Raw genomic sequence first — 12422 nt, forward strand, 5'->3', positions numbered from 1 at the left:
ACTTTCACACTTAGCTGTGGCTGGAGTCCAGGTCTCATCAGCATTGCAGGTGATCACAGACTGCCCTTCCAGCTGGTAGCCTTCCCTACACCTGATGGATACATTCTGGCCAACATGAAAATCCACCTCTGACAGAAGGGCATTCTCTGGGATTATGAAAGGCACAGGACAAGGGTTTGCTGTTCAAAGTAAGGGTGTGAGGGAAAACAAGAAGGGAAGAAAAAGAGATAGAAGGAATAGAGACCACTTTAGAGTAGTTTCTGCAAATTTCAAACCTAAAACACATAAGAAGCAATAGAAATTGATGCTGTATGTGAGCCCAATTTGTAATGTGATTTGAAATTATGAGATCTGGGTCATAAAATAATAATAAAAAGATTTCTAATTCACTGCTGTCACATGGCTTGCTACCATGCTCTGCTGATACTAGGAGAGGACATTCTATGTATGTAAGTGAGAAATATCCTACTTGCTAGCATGAAACCGTTCTCTCTTGTCCTTCCTGTTTACCATAACCTTTCTATAAAAGAGAACCAGATTTGTCCTACTTCATGTTTGGACCAATAGGGGGACTAGACCAATAGAGAGCAGCAAAAATTCAGATGTTTGATTAGAGACTTACTGTGACACTCATTAGAGTTTAGAATCACTCTAATTTTATTTATTGCTGGCTGTAAGCTTGCTGGGCTATTTTTGCACGGTCTGTTGATCTCATCACCAGTGTGGAAAATATTTGCTCTATAAAGAGCAGAGATTTATATCAGTTTCTTGATACTAAAATTAATAAATACTTGGTAATACAAAAATTAAATGTCTAAATTAACCATCCTAAGACGACACTAGATCTTGACGTTAGTTACAGACATATACAGCAACAAGAAAGGCTATTTTGGGTGTGTGGGTACAGTGCACATGTACATAACACACTATTTCACAGAATTGCAGAAGAATTTATACAGCCATTAAGTCCAACCTGCTTCTCCAAGCAGGGCCAATTGGGTCAGAAGTTGCTCTGGAACCCAATCAGAAATTTTAGTTAAATTTGAGTAACTCTATGGCTGGAGTTTGAGTAACTCCATTTGAGTACTCCAAATTCAACTCTATGACTCTGGGTTTCTGTTCCTCTGTTTGACTCTGTTGATGGTAAAAAGTTTCTTCAAAAACTTCACTGGAGCTTCCTTTATTGCAACTAGTGTGCATTGCATTTCACTCTACCACTGTGCAACTCTGAGAAGAATCTGGCACTTTTTCCTTTACACGCTGTCAATATGTCACTTGTGGACAACAATAAAGTCTTGATTTTACCTTCTCCTCCAAATGATTCTCTCACCTGCTTCTACTATATATCAAGTGGTTGATATAATAATATCTCCATTTTATGTCATCTTTCCAACTAGAGGGACCTATGCAGAAGACAGCTTGTTCTTTTACTATCACAAAAATGCACACAGAGAAATCAGTGCTTTAACTTGTATCAGTAACTGTCCTTGTTGTTTCTCAGCAAAAAGTTTTCCATTACAAAGCAAACACACACGTTTACAGAGAGGCAAGGGATTACTCCATCTTCCATCTCTTGTGCACTCTGCTGCTGGTTCTCCTTCCAAGCTGTAGCCCTTCTCACAGAGATATGTTACTGTGCTGCCAACTGTATTGTTTTCATAAATTGCTTTCCCATTCAGCAAGGAAACTGGAATTTTGCATCTGGTCTCTGCAAAGGAAGGGGTCTTATTAATTCAGTTTGCTATTTAGTCCTGGACTTCAAACATTTCCTGAATTAATAATATAATATGTTTAAAGTCACCACAGACTTACTGATTCAGTAACCCTGGGAAGGAAATGTACCCAGCCTAGAAAAGAAGCTCCTCCTGGTGACAGAGAAAAGCCCCAACAAAATGGGGAAGTGAGGGCACATTTATGACTTCAGACTGGGGCCAATAGGGTGGAAAGATGGAAATCATTCTTTCTTGCCACTGATAGATTTTCCAGAAACCCCACATTACAGAATCATGTATCAAAACCAATTCAGTCTCTGAATTATATGATATGCATGCATAAGGGAGAAGCTATTGCTTATCCCAGATTGGAATGTTCCAGGAAACAAAACCAAACATTACCTTCACACAATGGCAAGGGCTTACTCCAGCTCCCATTGGCAAGACATGTAATGTTCTGGGGCCCAACAAGATGGTATCCAGAGCTGCACACAAAGGTTACATTACTTCTGTATGTGCTTCCAGTAGAAATGGCCTCTGCTTTTTCAATGGAGGGATGAAGCCCACAAGTAATTTCTAGGAGAGAAGAAAACTTTTGTGTTTTATAAACAATGAAGACTATTCTTTCTATGAGTCACACACCATCTGATAGCTCTGTTCTTACCTGAATTAATGGAAAGACAGCAAGAAAGAAGCTATGAACTGTTACATGGAGAAGAGTTATACAATTCCTTTCCTGCCCTTTCTCCTGGGGTTCACACTGCAGACACCTGAAAGTGTGTGTAAATGTATTTGGTGTTGTTATAAAATATGAGGTATGTTCAAACCAATAGAGGATCCAGAATATTTCTTCTGTGCATGCCTGAGGCTGCATTTTCAGTCCCCTTTGTGCTCCTACAGGGGAAGATGATCTCAAAATGTGCTCAAGAACCATGGCAGTAGTTAAGAAGAATCTTGACCCCTGTCCCACACTGTGGAGACTAAATAAATTCATCAAAGGTAAGAGAGAAGAATGCAAGGCATAGAACTATGACATCAGCAAGAAAAGATGTAAAATTATTTATTGGTAAAGACTAAAAATATTTGCATTTCATTTATAAGTTGTATGAAAAAAATAATAAATCCTTCTTCCTAAGCTACCTCAATTAGTTATTTTCTGTTAGAGAGCCAATATTTCATCCTAGGGTGCACAGCTGTGGTATCCGGACATACTGAGTGGCCAGGATATACTTGCTTTGGCATGGCAGGGGTGAACATGTCCAAGGCTCTGCACACCATAATTCAAGCAGGTCAGATACAACAGGCCACCCTACTGACCTCAGCACAACTCTTTCTCTGTTTATGCCATTTAAATGTGCCAAAAGGAGATTGCTTCTGATCAGAGAGGTAGGTATTGCCAATAAGAACTTCTCTGCTGGCTTTTCCTCTGACTCCTCCTCTTACAGAGCCTTTGCTGGAGGGAAAGACAGGGAGGAAGCCAGACAAAACACTTTCCTCCTGCCGTAGCTTTCCTGGACATTACATTGCTCTGCTTGCTACTTACGTGTGCATGTAGGTGCAGAAGGGCTCCACTTTTTGTCAACGTGGCAAATCCTTCTGCTTGGCCCCTGTAGCTCAAAGCCGGGGTCACAGCTGTAAAAAACCTCACTGCCAAACAGGAACTCCTCTCCCTGAACAGATCCATTTTCTATCATGTCTGGAGGTCCACATGATATTCCTGTAATGTAAGCAATACTTCCCAATCAAACAAAATGGATCTGTTCACCAGTCCTCCACAGGTTTTGCTCTGAGAAACAGGAAAGAACGCAGCAGTTATCTGCTCATTGCCAGGAATTTGCTCCCGAGTAGCAGAACAGGATCATACTTGGTGCTTCCACTTCATGCTAAAAGTAAAAAATCTGTTGTGACTGCTGGCAGGAAGCCTCAGGAAACTGTTGTATTTTTCAGCCAACAGGTGAAGTCAGCATAAGCATTTGTGCAGAAACTCCTATTTCAGCACTGCAATCAATGACATCTCAGAGAAGTGAAGTACCTTTGAGGATGATACACACACACATAGTCACATTGGAGGATGCTAAATACCTGTAACTCCTGGCAACTAATGTGTTCAGAAGCCCTTAGTAACCGCAGAACCCATGACCTCAAGTGTCAGAACTATTTAAACCTGGAAGCTCTCTGCAGAGAAGCAAGGCAGAAAGGTGTAGAGATTTTCTTCACACTGCTACCTGCACACACCAGCAATTCTGTCCTTTCTGGTTGTTACCAGTGGTACTTACCGAAATGTTTAGGTAAATGCAGACAATATGGGTTATAAAGCAAAATGAGCATTAGTGATTTCTGTTGTGTGTTATCACCCTTGACCAACATAAAGGGATAGATTCAGGTAGAACATACTTCTGCATACTGGCACTGTGCCACTCCAAAGCTTGTCTTCTTGGCAAGTCCGTTCTGCATCACCCTGTGAAACAATAGAAAATGATCAAAGAACAACTTTGCATCAGTTAACTCTTTGCTCCCACCATATTTAATATCCAGCAATGTGAGGAAGCTTTTTCTCCATGCGTCACCCATGTAAAGAGAAAATGAAGTGCTACAGCCCAAGTCTACTAGTAGAGTTTATAGCAGAGCTTACTGAAAAATGATGGGTGTTCTTTATAAACCAAAAGTTTGTGGGGCCATTTTGTTAGTTCTTTTGTCCTTGTATCTCTGGAGTATCATCTTTTTTGTCAGTCGTATCCTTGTTCCTAGGTATGTGTTATGATGACAAATTTTCTCCTTTCAGGACTCACTTACAGGAAATTCAACTAGCAATTTTTTCAACAACTGTACAAGCTTGTGTTTGATAAACATGATATGCTGATTTAACCACATCCCAAACACTCATTCTTTATATTTGCCTATAAATTACATTATTTCTTTCTTACATACAAGTTTTATGGAGAGCCTAATACCCCAGGATTTAACTATTATTTTATTCCGAGACATGGAGAACAATATTTAATTATGTCCCTTGCTGTAATGTACTTTTATTACAAAGCAGACCTATCGATAAAGAGCAGCTATTTGACATGTTGTACAGCATCACACCCAATGGACTTTGCTTCCCAAAGGAAAAAAGCAGGACTTGTACAGCGGGGACACAACTTGACACTAGGTGGCGAAACTGGATTACGAAGCTTAGAAGAGCTTATTACTGTGTAATGACACTGGTTTATTGCTTCCCAGAATTATTTGAAACAGCAACTCTATCTTTTTGTCTATCAGCAACTCTATCTTTTCATCCCCAGTGATACTGCATATTTGACAACATAATGAAAACTAAAGTCATTGTCACCTAGGCATTCTCCAAACTCTTATTTTAACTTGATTGACTGGATTAACTTCTGACCGGGTGATTTTACATGCATGAAGTTCTTAATTAGTTACTGGTGTTACAACAGTACAAAGGAAGTGCAATCCTGCAGTCTGCTTGGCCCTCACAGAACCAGCATTAAGAGCCAGCCTCTGTTCTGGAGCCATCTCACCACCTCATATCTCATTCATCACCTGGGGATAGTGGAGATCATGCTGTGCCTCAGCAAACTACTGTCGTTTCTGAATTCACTGCACCTTTTGAAAACACCCCTGATGCAGCTTTGAACTTGCTAGCCTGAATCCTGATACTGGGAAAGCAGTGCTGTTTCAGAGCTCAGGTGGGGATAAAAGCTGTAATAAAAACAATGGACAGGAAAGAACTTTGATTCTTCCTCCATCAGGGAATAAAGCTGCCATTGAACAAAACTGAATACCTTTGATCTATCACTTTAATACCATCTAGCAATGTCATAGAACTGAGGGCAGTGGAGTTTATGAGGAACTTTAAATCTGGAAGGCACATCTCTTGGCATGCAGACATAATGATTGGGACATACAAAACAAAAAACAAAACAAAACAAAAACAAAACAAAAAAAACCCACTGCAATCTAACTCTGGCTAAAGAACCTGAGAAATTAACTCTTCTGTGACTTACAGTCACAAGCATGTGTAATGCTGTATTTGCAGAGGACTTCAGTTAAGAAAACTGAAATACTGCAACATACCTGCTGGACATATACCTCTGAACAGGATTTTTATATGTGCTTCAACTTAAGCCATTCAAAGGTTGCCCCAAACATACCATGAACTCTCTACAGACAATAACAAAACCAGCAGACACTCAGCTTCTATGGCATTAAAATGAGGCAGTCCACAGCAACCACTCAGGAACTGAAAATGAGAACTCAAAGCTTAGAGTGTTGGAGAATTGAGCTTGCTTACTTGCAATTCATAGCCAGAGTCACATTTATAAAGAGACACATCTTTGTAATTGTATTTAGTGCCAACCACAAATCCATGCTCTGGAGACTCTGGAGTTCCACAGGACACAGGACTGCAGATGTCATCAGAAAATGGTGGCACCCAAACACCATTTTCCTGAAAAAGAAATGTAATTAGATATGTAAGAGCACTGCTTTATATGTGCGATTATATCTAATTGAAAAATAAAAATCATAGTAGGAGCATCCAGTTGCTATGGGTGTACAGATATAATATTATCAGTTCAATCCTTTATAAAGTAATATTTTTAAGAGGTTAACATAGACTGGAGTTATCTTTGGCAGGAACACTTAGCTTGAGATTTAAAAGACAGAAGGAACAAAAAATAAAATGGGAAAAAAAAGCTTAGAAAAGCAAGTTCACTGGTGCAAGGTCACCTAATCACTCAGGGAACACATCAGAAGAACAAAAACGACATCTGTCTGATTTCATGTTTTGTATTTCTCTCCTGGTTGAATGTCTAAGACCATGACTAAGTGCTTTAGCAGCCTTCTCTGACTCAGTAAGGGAAGTCTGATACCTGAAGAAACACTTGTCAAAGACAACTACTACTTCTTCTACAGATATTTGAAACAGCAAAATGAGGGGAAAACATTTAATAAGAAAGACTTACTCTGCATACCCATATATGCTCAGTTTTTCTCATACAAGCATATCTAGTGACTTTAAAAGTCTATATACAAACTTAAGATGAAGTTGTCCACAGCTAATGTGACAGGAGATTACCAGTAAAATTGATTAAGATATTTGTTCTTTAACAGAGGATTCAAGTTTCTACAAGTGTACAATGGATTAAAATGTCTGCTGCCTGTTATTCTGGAAAGTAAGCTCTGCATGCAATCCTCAAAATACATTAGAAATCCTGGATATAATTTTTTAAAATCTCCCATGATTTAATGCCTTGCATGTGATAAAATGAATGCTTTTCTAAAAGACAGCCTCAGCTTTTGATGGAAAAAGAAAAAAAAATTTCTAGTTCTGGAAGTCTATACGTAGAAAACAAATAATTGTTCTTGGGAAACAACTAAACACACTATATTTTGCAGAACATGCTTTGAATTTTTTTGTTGTGTGCAGTTAAGGGCCAAAAGGTAAGGAAGATATAAGAAGGACTTCTGAATTCAAGAAGGCCAGCAGAATAAAATCATGCTAATAAAACTATACCTTGCATGTAGATGTGTTTGCTCCCACCAGAGTGTAGCCTTCTACACATGACAGAGTGATGCTTGTGTTGACAGTGAAGTTGTTCCCAAATGCGATTACATTAGTGATATTTCCTGGAAGGGGACACTTTCTGGGGCAACAGGAAATACTTTGAGGGGACCATTGTCCATCTTCCTGGCAAGTGCACACATCCACGTCTGTCGCCATTGTGTACCCTTCCAGACATCTGCAACACAGCATGAAGACCTGACCACAGAGACACAGCTAGGAATGACCCAAAAATTAAAAAAGTTAGGACAGTAATTTTTCAGCATTAGTTGTTAATAAGTACATCTTGAGATTTTTCTATTATTTCAAGGTAAGCCTGTAAGAAGTATGTCTGGATTGAATGCATCCTGTTGTAAGAGCTGGAGGCTTTAGACTTCGTTTCCAGTTGTTTCATGCTGCTGTAGCATCACAATGGAAAATGAGTTGGTGGCTTTAGTACTCAGAGAGTACTGGAAGTTTTAGTGCAGTCTATGCTGCCCATCTCTTTGTTAGAAGGGCCTTTGCTGAGGTAAAGAGAGTGTGAGAGCACCAAGCAATGCTAAAGATGATCTCACAAGAAAATAAACCAAGCCTTAGCCTGATCACAGACCATTTGCTTAGACACTCAAAGGTGACTCAACGGTACTTTACCAAGAACAACTCAACTGGCTTGCACTAGTGGGTTTACTAGTGGGCACCAAAAGTACTCCCTTCACTTTGTTAAAGATGCATGGGAATGACTGATACTGTTCAATTCACCCACCCGCTATCTCTGTCCCAGTTCTGTCCCATACCATTATTTACTTTTTCCATCAAAAATTAAAATCCCCTTTGACTTTCTTCATCTTGGAGAAAGAGATCTGCAGTGTATACACTTCACGAAATGAACAAAAAAGCCTCAGTTTCTCATATCTGACAAAGAAGTAACTTGCTCCAGTGCTCCTGAGAGTACAGTGCTGCAGTACAAAAAATGGGATAATTGGGATATCAAGTCTTTTGTATTACAAGAGACACCTGAAGCAGAAGGAAACCATAAATGCAATGCCAAGACAAGGGAGAGAAGCTGCACACCCTGCTGACTGCTGCTGTCACCTGCTAACAAAACCTATATGTTGAAACCTGTGCTTCAGAGGAGGAGAATAAGAAAGCAAATGGAAATGGGAAATTAAAGCCAGTGGAGGCATCAGCCCAACAGGCTGAAATGCCTTTCTGGAGTTTTCCTGAGTGGTCCAAATAGTATTTTATAAAGTGCATGGTAATGTGAGCTTTGTCAATCTATGTAGAAACTTGCACTAACTGAGGGTACATAAACCTTCCATCTTCGTTCCTTCAGAGACTTTTAATGAAAACAGAATAGCAGCATCATCCTTACCTGTACTGGACCTTACTTCCATAGGTGTAGGTGCTCCCAAAAACCTCTGCATTTGGAATAGATGGTGGTGGGCCACAGCTTAAGAGCTCACAGCTTGGGTATGGCTTCTTCCACACACCTGTTTCCACACAAGTCAGTTCTGGACCCTCCTTCATGACAAAACCTGTCAAGCAGGTATAGATGATTGTGTTCTCATCTTCAGAGCTGCTCCCATTGATAAATGTGTTGGGGATGATGGGTGGAGCACCACAGGAAATCTGTCCACAGCGAGGAAACCCAGAACTCCATTTGCCAGCTGCCTCACAGGTGACTTCAGGAGGTCCCAGCAGTTTGAAGCCCTCCAGGCACTGAAACTGGACACTTACCCCACAGCTGAAATCTGTACCAAGAATGACCCCATTTTGAATCTGGGGTGTAGGACACAGACAGGGTAGGCAAGACGGAAGGCTTCCGCTCCAGGAGCCATTGGATAGGCATTGCCTTAAGGGATTGCCATGCAGCTCATAACCAGGGAAGCATATATAGTGGACAAATTCCCCAAAAGTAAAGGCTGAGCCATTCAGAAAGCCATGGGAGATGTCTTCAGGGGGTCCACAAATGACTGGTTCACAGTGTGGTGCTTCTGAGTCCCAGGTACCATCGCTCTGACAAGTAAGCGTAGATGCTCCTTGCAGGGTATAACCATCATTGCAGTGATAGTGCACTGCTTTATTAAAGCTGAAATCTGAGCCAGTAGTTCTCCCATTGGGAAGAGGCAGCAGCACAGGGCAGGTCACAGCTCTGCAAACTGGAGTGATTCCACTCCAACTTCCATTTGCAAGGCAGACTCTACTCCTGTCCCCATCTAACAGGAAACCTTCGTTGCAGCTATACTCTGTACGTCTCTGGAACGTGTAGTCCTCTCCAGTTACCTGACCATTCTCCAAAACTGGTGGTGGGCTGCAGGAAACAGGAATGCAGATTGGTTCACTGCCATCCCATTTCTGGCTCTCTTGGCATCTCCTCTCTGTGGGGCCGTTTAACTGGTAACCAGGATCACACTCATAGTAGACAACACTCCCATATGTGTAGTTTTCCCCTCTTATCTTCCCGTTCAAAAGATGGGTAGGTGAATTGCACGTTATTGCTTTGCAGTAAGGAGCAGTGTGACTCCACTGCCGACTTGGCAAACATAGCCGTGTGTCAGAGCCTTCCAGTGTGAATCCTGGCCTGCAGAAGTACCTCACTGCACTGCCGAGCCTGTTCTCTGTGACGTGCAAAAAACCATTCTCTGGAGGGGATGGCAAGGTGCACTCTATTGAAACACAGGTAGGGGCAGTGCCATTCCAAGCCCCATCTTCTTGGCAAGCTAGAACAGGGTTTCCCAGCAGCTCATAGCCAGAGTAACATGTGTATAAAATGATAGTTCCAAAAAGGAAAGTGGTGAGCTGCATTGCACTGTCCTCCTTCAAGGAACTTTTGAAGTCCTTCATGTTGTCAGCCAGCAACATATGTGAAAGGGAGGGGTTCTCTGTAACACCCTCTTGGTCAGAACGCCTTTCCCCATGTCTCAACTGCACGTACTCTCCAAAGTCAATATGAGGAGGCAGGCCACAGTCTGTCGGAAGGCAGGCTGGTGTAGAGCTAGACCACCCCAATTCTTCACAGGTCTGCATGGCAAGGCCTGACAGCTGGAAGCCTGGCAGACAGCTGTAAATGACCATGGCCCCATAGCTATAATCTGCACCCTCCACAAAGCCATTCTCAATGGGTTGAGGGGGCTGACAATTTATGGCCTTGCAAGAGGGAACCTCTGTACTCCACTCTCCTGTTTCTAGGCATCTCAGTGTTTCCTCCCCTTGGAGCTGGAAACCTCTGTCACAGAAATACCTAACTGTCTGCCCGTAATGGAAATTTGTGAATGAGTATTTGCCATTGAGAATCTTCTTAGGCCTTGGGCATTGAATAGGTTTGCAAACTGGTTTTCCCCCAAGCCACTGTCCATCTTCTCCACAGAGGACAGTTGTGTTCCCTAGCAGTTCAAAACCTGGTTTACACGTGTACAGGGCTGTGCTAAGGAAGGTGAGGCCCTGCACATCAACTATACCATTCTGAATTTCTTCTGGTTGAGGACACTCCACGGGAATACATTCTGGCAAAGGCAGGCTCCATGAGCCATCAGCCTGGCATCTGATGGTGGACTCACCCTTCAGCAAAAACCCATCCACGCAGACGTATTTCACAGTGCTGCCAAAATGAAGGGATGAAGTCAAGGGGTCCCCAAAGGGGATATAAGGAGGTGCAGAGCACTGTGCAACCTTGCAGAAAGGAAAGGAATCATTCCACTGCTGGGAAGGCAAGCATTTCAGTATAGAGGAGCCATGCAAAATGTAGCCCTCCTTGCAGGAGAACTGTACAACACCGACTTGGTAAGACACTTCTCTCAAGACCAGCTGATTTTCTGCCAGAGGTGGCTCTGGACATTTTGTTGGCACACATTTGGGGCTTTGCTTTTTGCTCCATTTCCCAGACTTTTGACAGGTCCATGACACATCTCCTATCAGCTCATAGCCTTCATCACAGAAGAACTCAACTTTGGAGCCCATATCGAAAGTTTCTCCCTTGGAGTAGCCATGCTGGATGGATGGTGGTTTTCCACAGCTGAGGGGAGCACAGTAAGGAGGCAATTCACTGTACCATTGTCGATTTGCTTGGCAGATAAACACTGGGCTCCCGACCATCTGGTAGCCAGATTCACACTGATAATTTGCCTGATTTTCAAAGAAGTGTCCAGAGGTGTCCTGGAAAACAGTTAAGACAGAGACATGTCAGAAATGAAAATGCATGATCTGGGCAATAGGAGATTGATTTAATTTCTTGTGTTCTCCTGGTCTAGCTTCTAGTTGAATCCCTGACAGCAGTAAAGACTGTGTCAGAAGGAATGAAGGCAAGTAATTGGCACAAAATATCTTTCCTCAAATAATGCACTCTACTTCCAGGAAATCTGAGGCCACTTTCAAAAGAAAACAGAAAATTCAAGGCTTAAAAGGTAAAAGCTAGAAAAGAATTCTTCTGCTTTCTCCCTTCCTGACCCATGAGACCAAAATAGATGTGGAGTGGAATGGAAGATGGAAAAGAAATGGATCAGGGGAAGCTAACATCAAATGGCCTATTGTCATTTTTCTGTAGCTTCTATGTGTATCTAAGGTTGGAGCCCTCAAATCTACTGCTTACTAGAGACATTTATAAATGCCACATATGCAGCTGGAGGGCCTTGAGCAGGCAGCTGAGAAGCACCTCAGAGTTGCAGTCTGGGCTTTATTGAGTGTCCTAGGGTGACATTATGGTGTTTGTATCTCCAATCCTGTGTTCTGTTTACATTTGATATTATGTTCTGTGCTTTCAGAACTGACTCTGAAAGTGAAGGTTTGTTTTGCCTTGTTATCAGCCAGTTCACCTCGCCCCATGGTCTGCTGTCTAGAAAAGGCTAGTGCTGGCTGTCTTGCTTTTGCTTTGCTTGCTTGCTTGGCTTGTTTGCTTTGCCTGCTTGCTTGGCTTGCTTGCTTTGCTTGCTTCTGCTTTTGCCTTTGCTTCCTAGTTAGTTTAGCTAAGCAGTCCAATTATTTCCCTGGACTGTTTCTTTTCCTTTCCTCTTCCTGAATACCATCCAACCTGCTCTGGACTGGGATCTGGGAAACACCGAGGAGCACCGAGATCCTGCATTTTGTGATCTGCAGCAGCCATCCCCAGTGCTGGAGTGCAATCCCCAGCGTCCAGACCCGGGCGACCACTCCCAGGAAAGACTTTCTGG

General features: G+C 42.2%; 1 protein-coding gene across 6 annotated transcripts in view; it reads right to left on the minus strand.

The window, feature by feature from the left end:
- The window catches only part of SVEP1 (sushi, von Willebrand factor type A, EGF and pentraxin domain containing 1), a 118520-nt gene that overhangs the window by 13713 nt on the left and 92385 nt on the right, over window positions 1-12422 (minus strand). For 5 of the 6 annotated variants that reach the window (XM_072921665.1, XM_030257747.4, XM_072921667.1 and 2 more), the window contains 8 exons: window positions 8633-11412; window positions 7234-7459; window positions 6010-6165; window positions 4107-4170; window positions 3256-3429; window positions 2115-2288; window positions 1535-1708; window positions 3-179 (listed from right to left, as the gene is read on the minus strand). In XM_072921665.1, the coding sequence (XP_072777766.1) occupies window positions 3-179; window positions 1535-1708; window positions 2115-2288; window positions 3256-3429; window positions 4107-4170; window positions 6010-6165; window positions 7234-7459; window positions 8633-11412 (3925 nt within the window). The remainder of the gene's footprint in view (window positions 1-2; window positions 180-1534; window positions 1709-2114; window positions 2289-3255; window positions 3430-4106; window positions 4171-6009; window positions 6166-7233; window positions 7460-8632; window positions 11413-12422) is intronic. The other variant, XM_072921666.1, reaches the window with a different exon arrangement.

The sequence above is a fragment of the Taeniopygia guttata genome, chromosome Z (assembly GCF_048771995.1).
Source record: "Taeniopygia guttata chromosome Z, bTaeGut7.mat, whole genome shotgun sequence".
Classification (NCBI taxonomy): Eukaryota; Metazoa; Chordata; class Aves; order Passeriformes; family Estrildidae; genus Taeniopygia; species Taeniopygia guttata.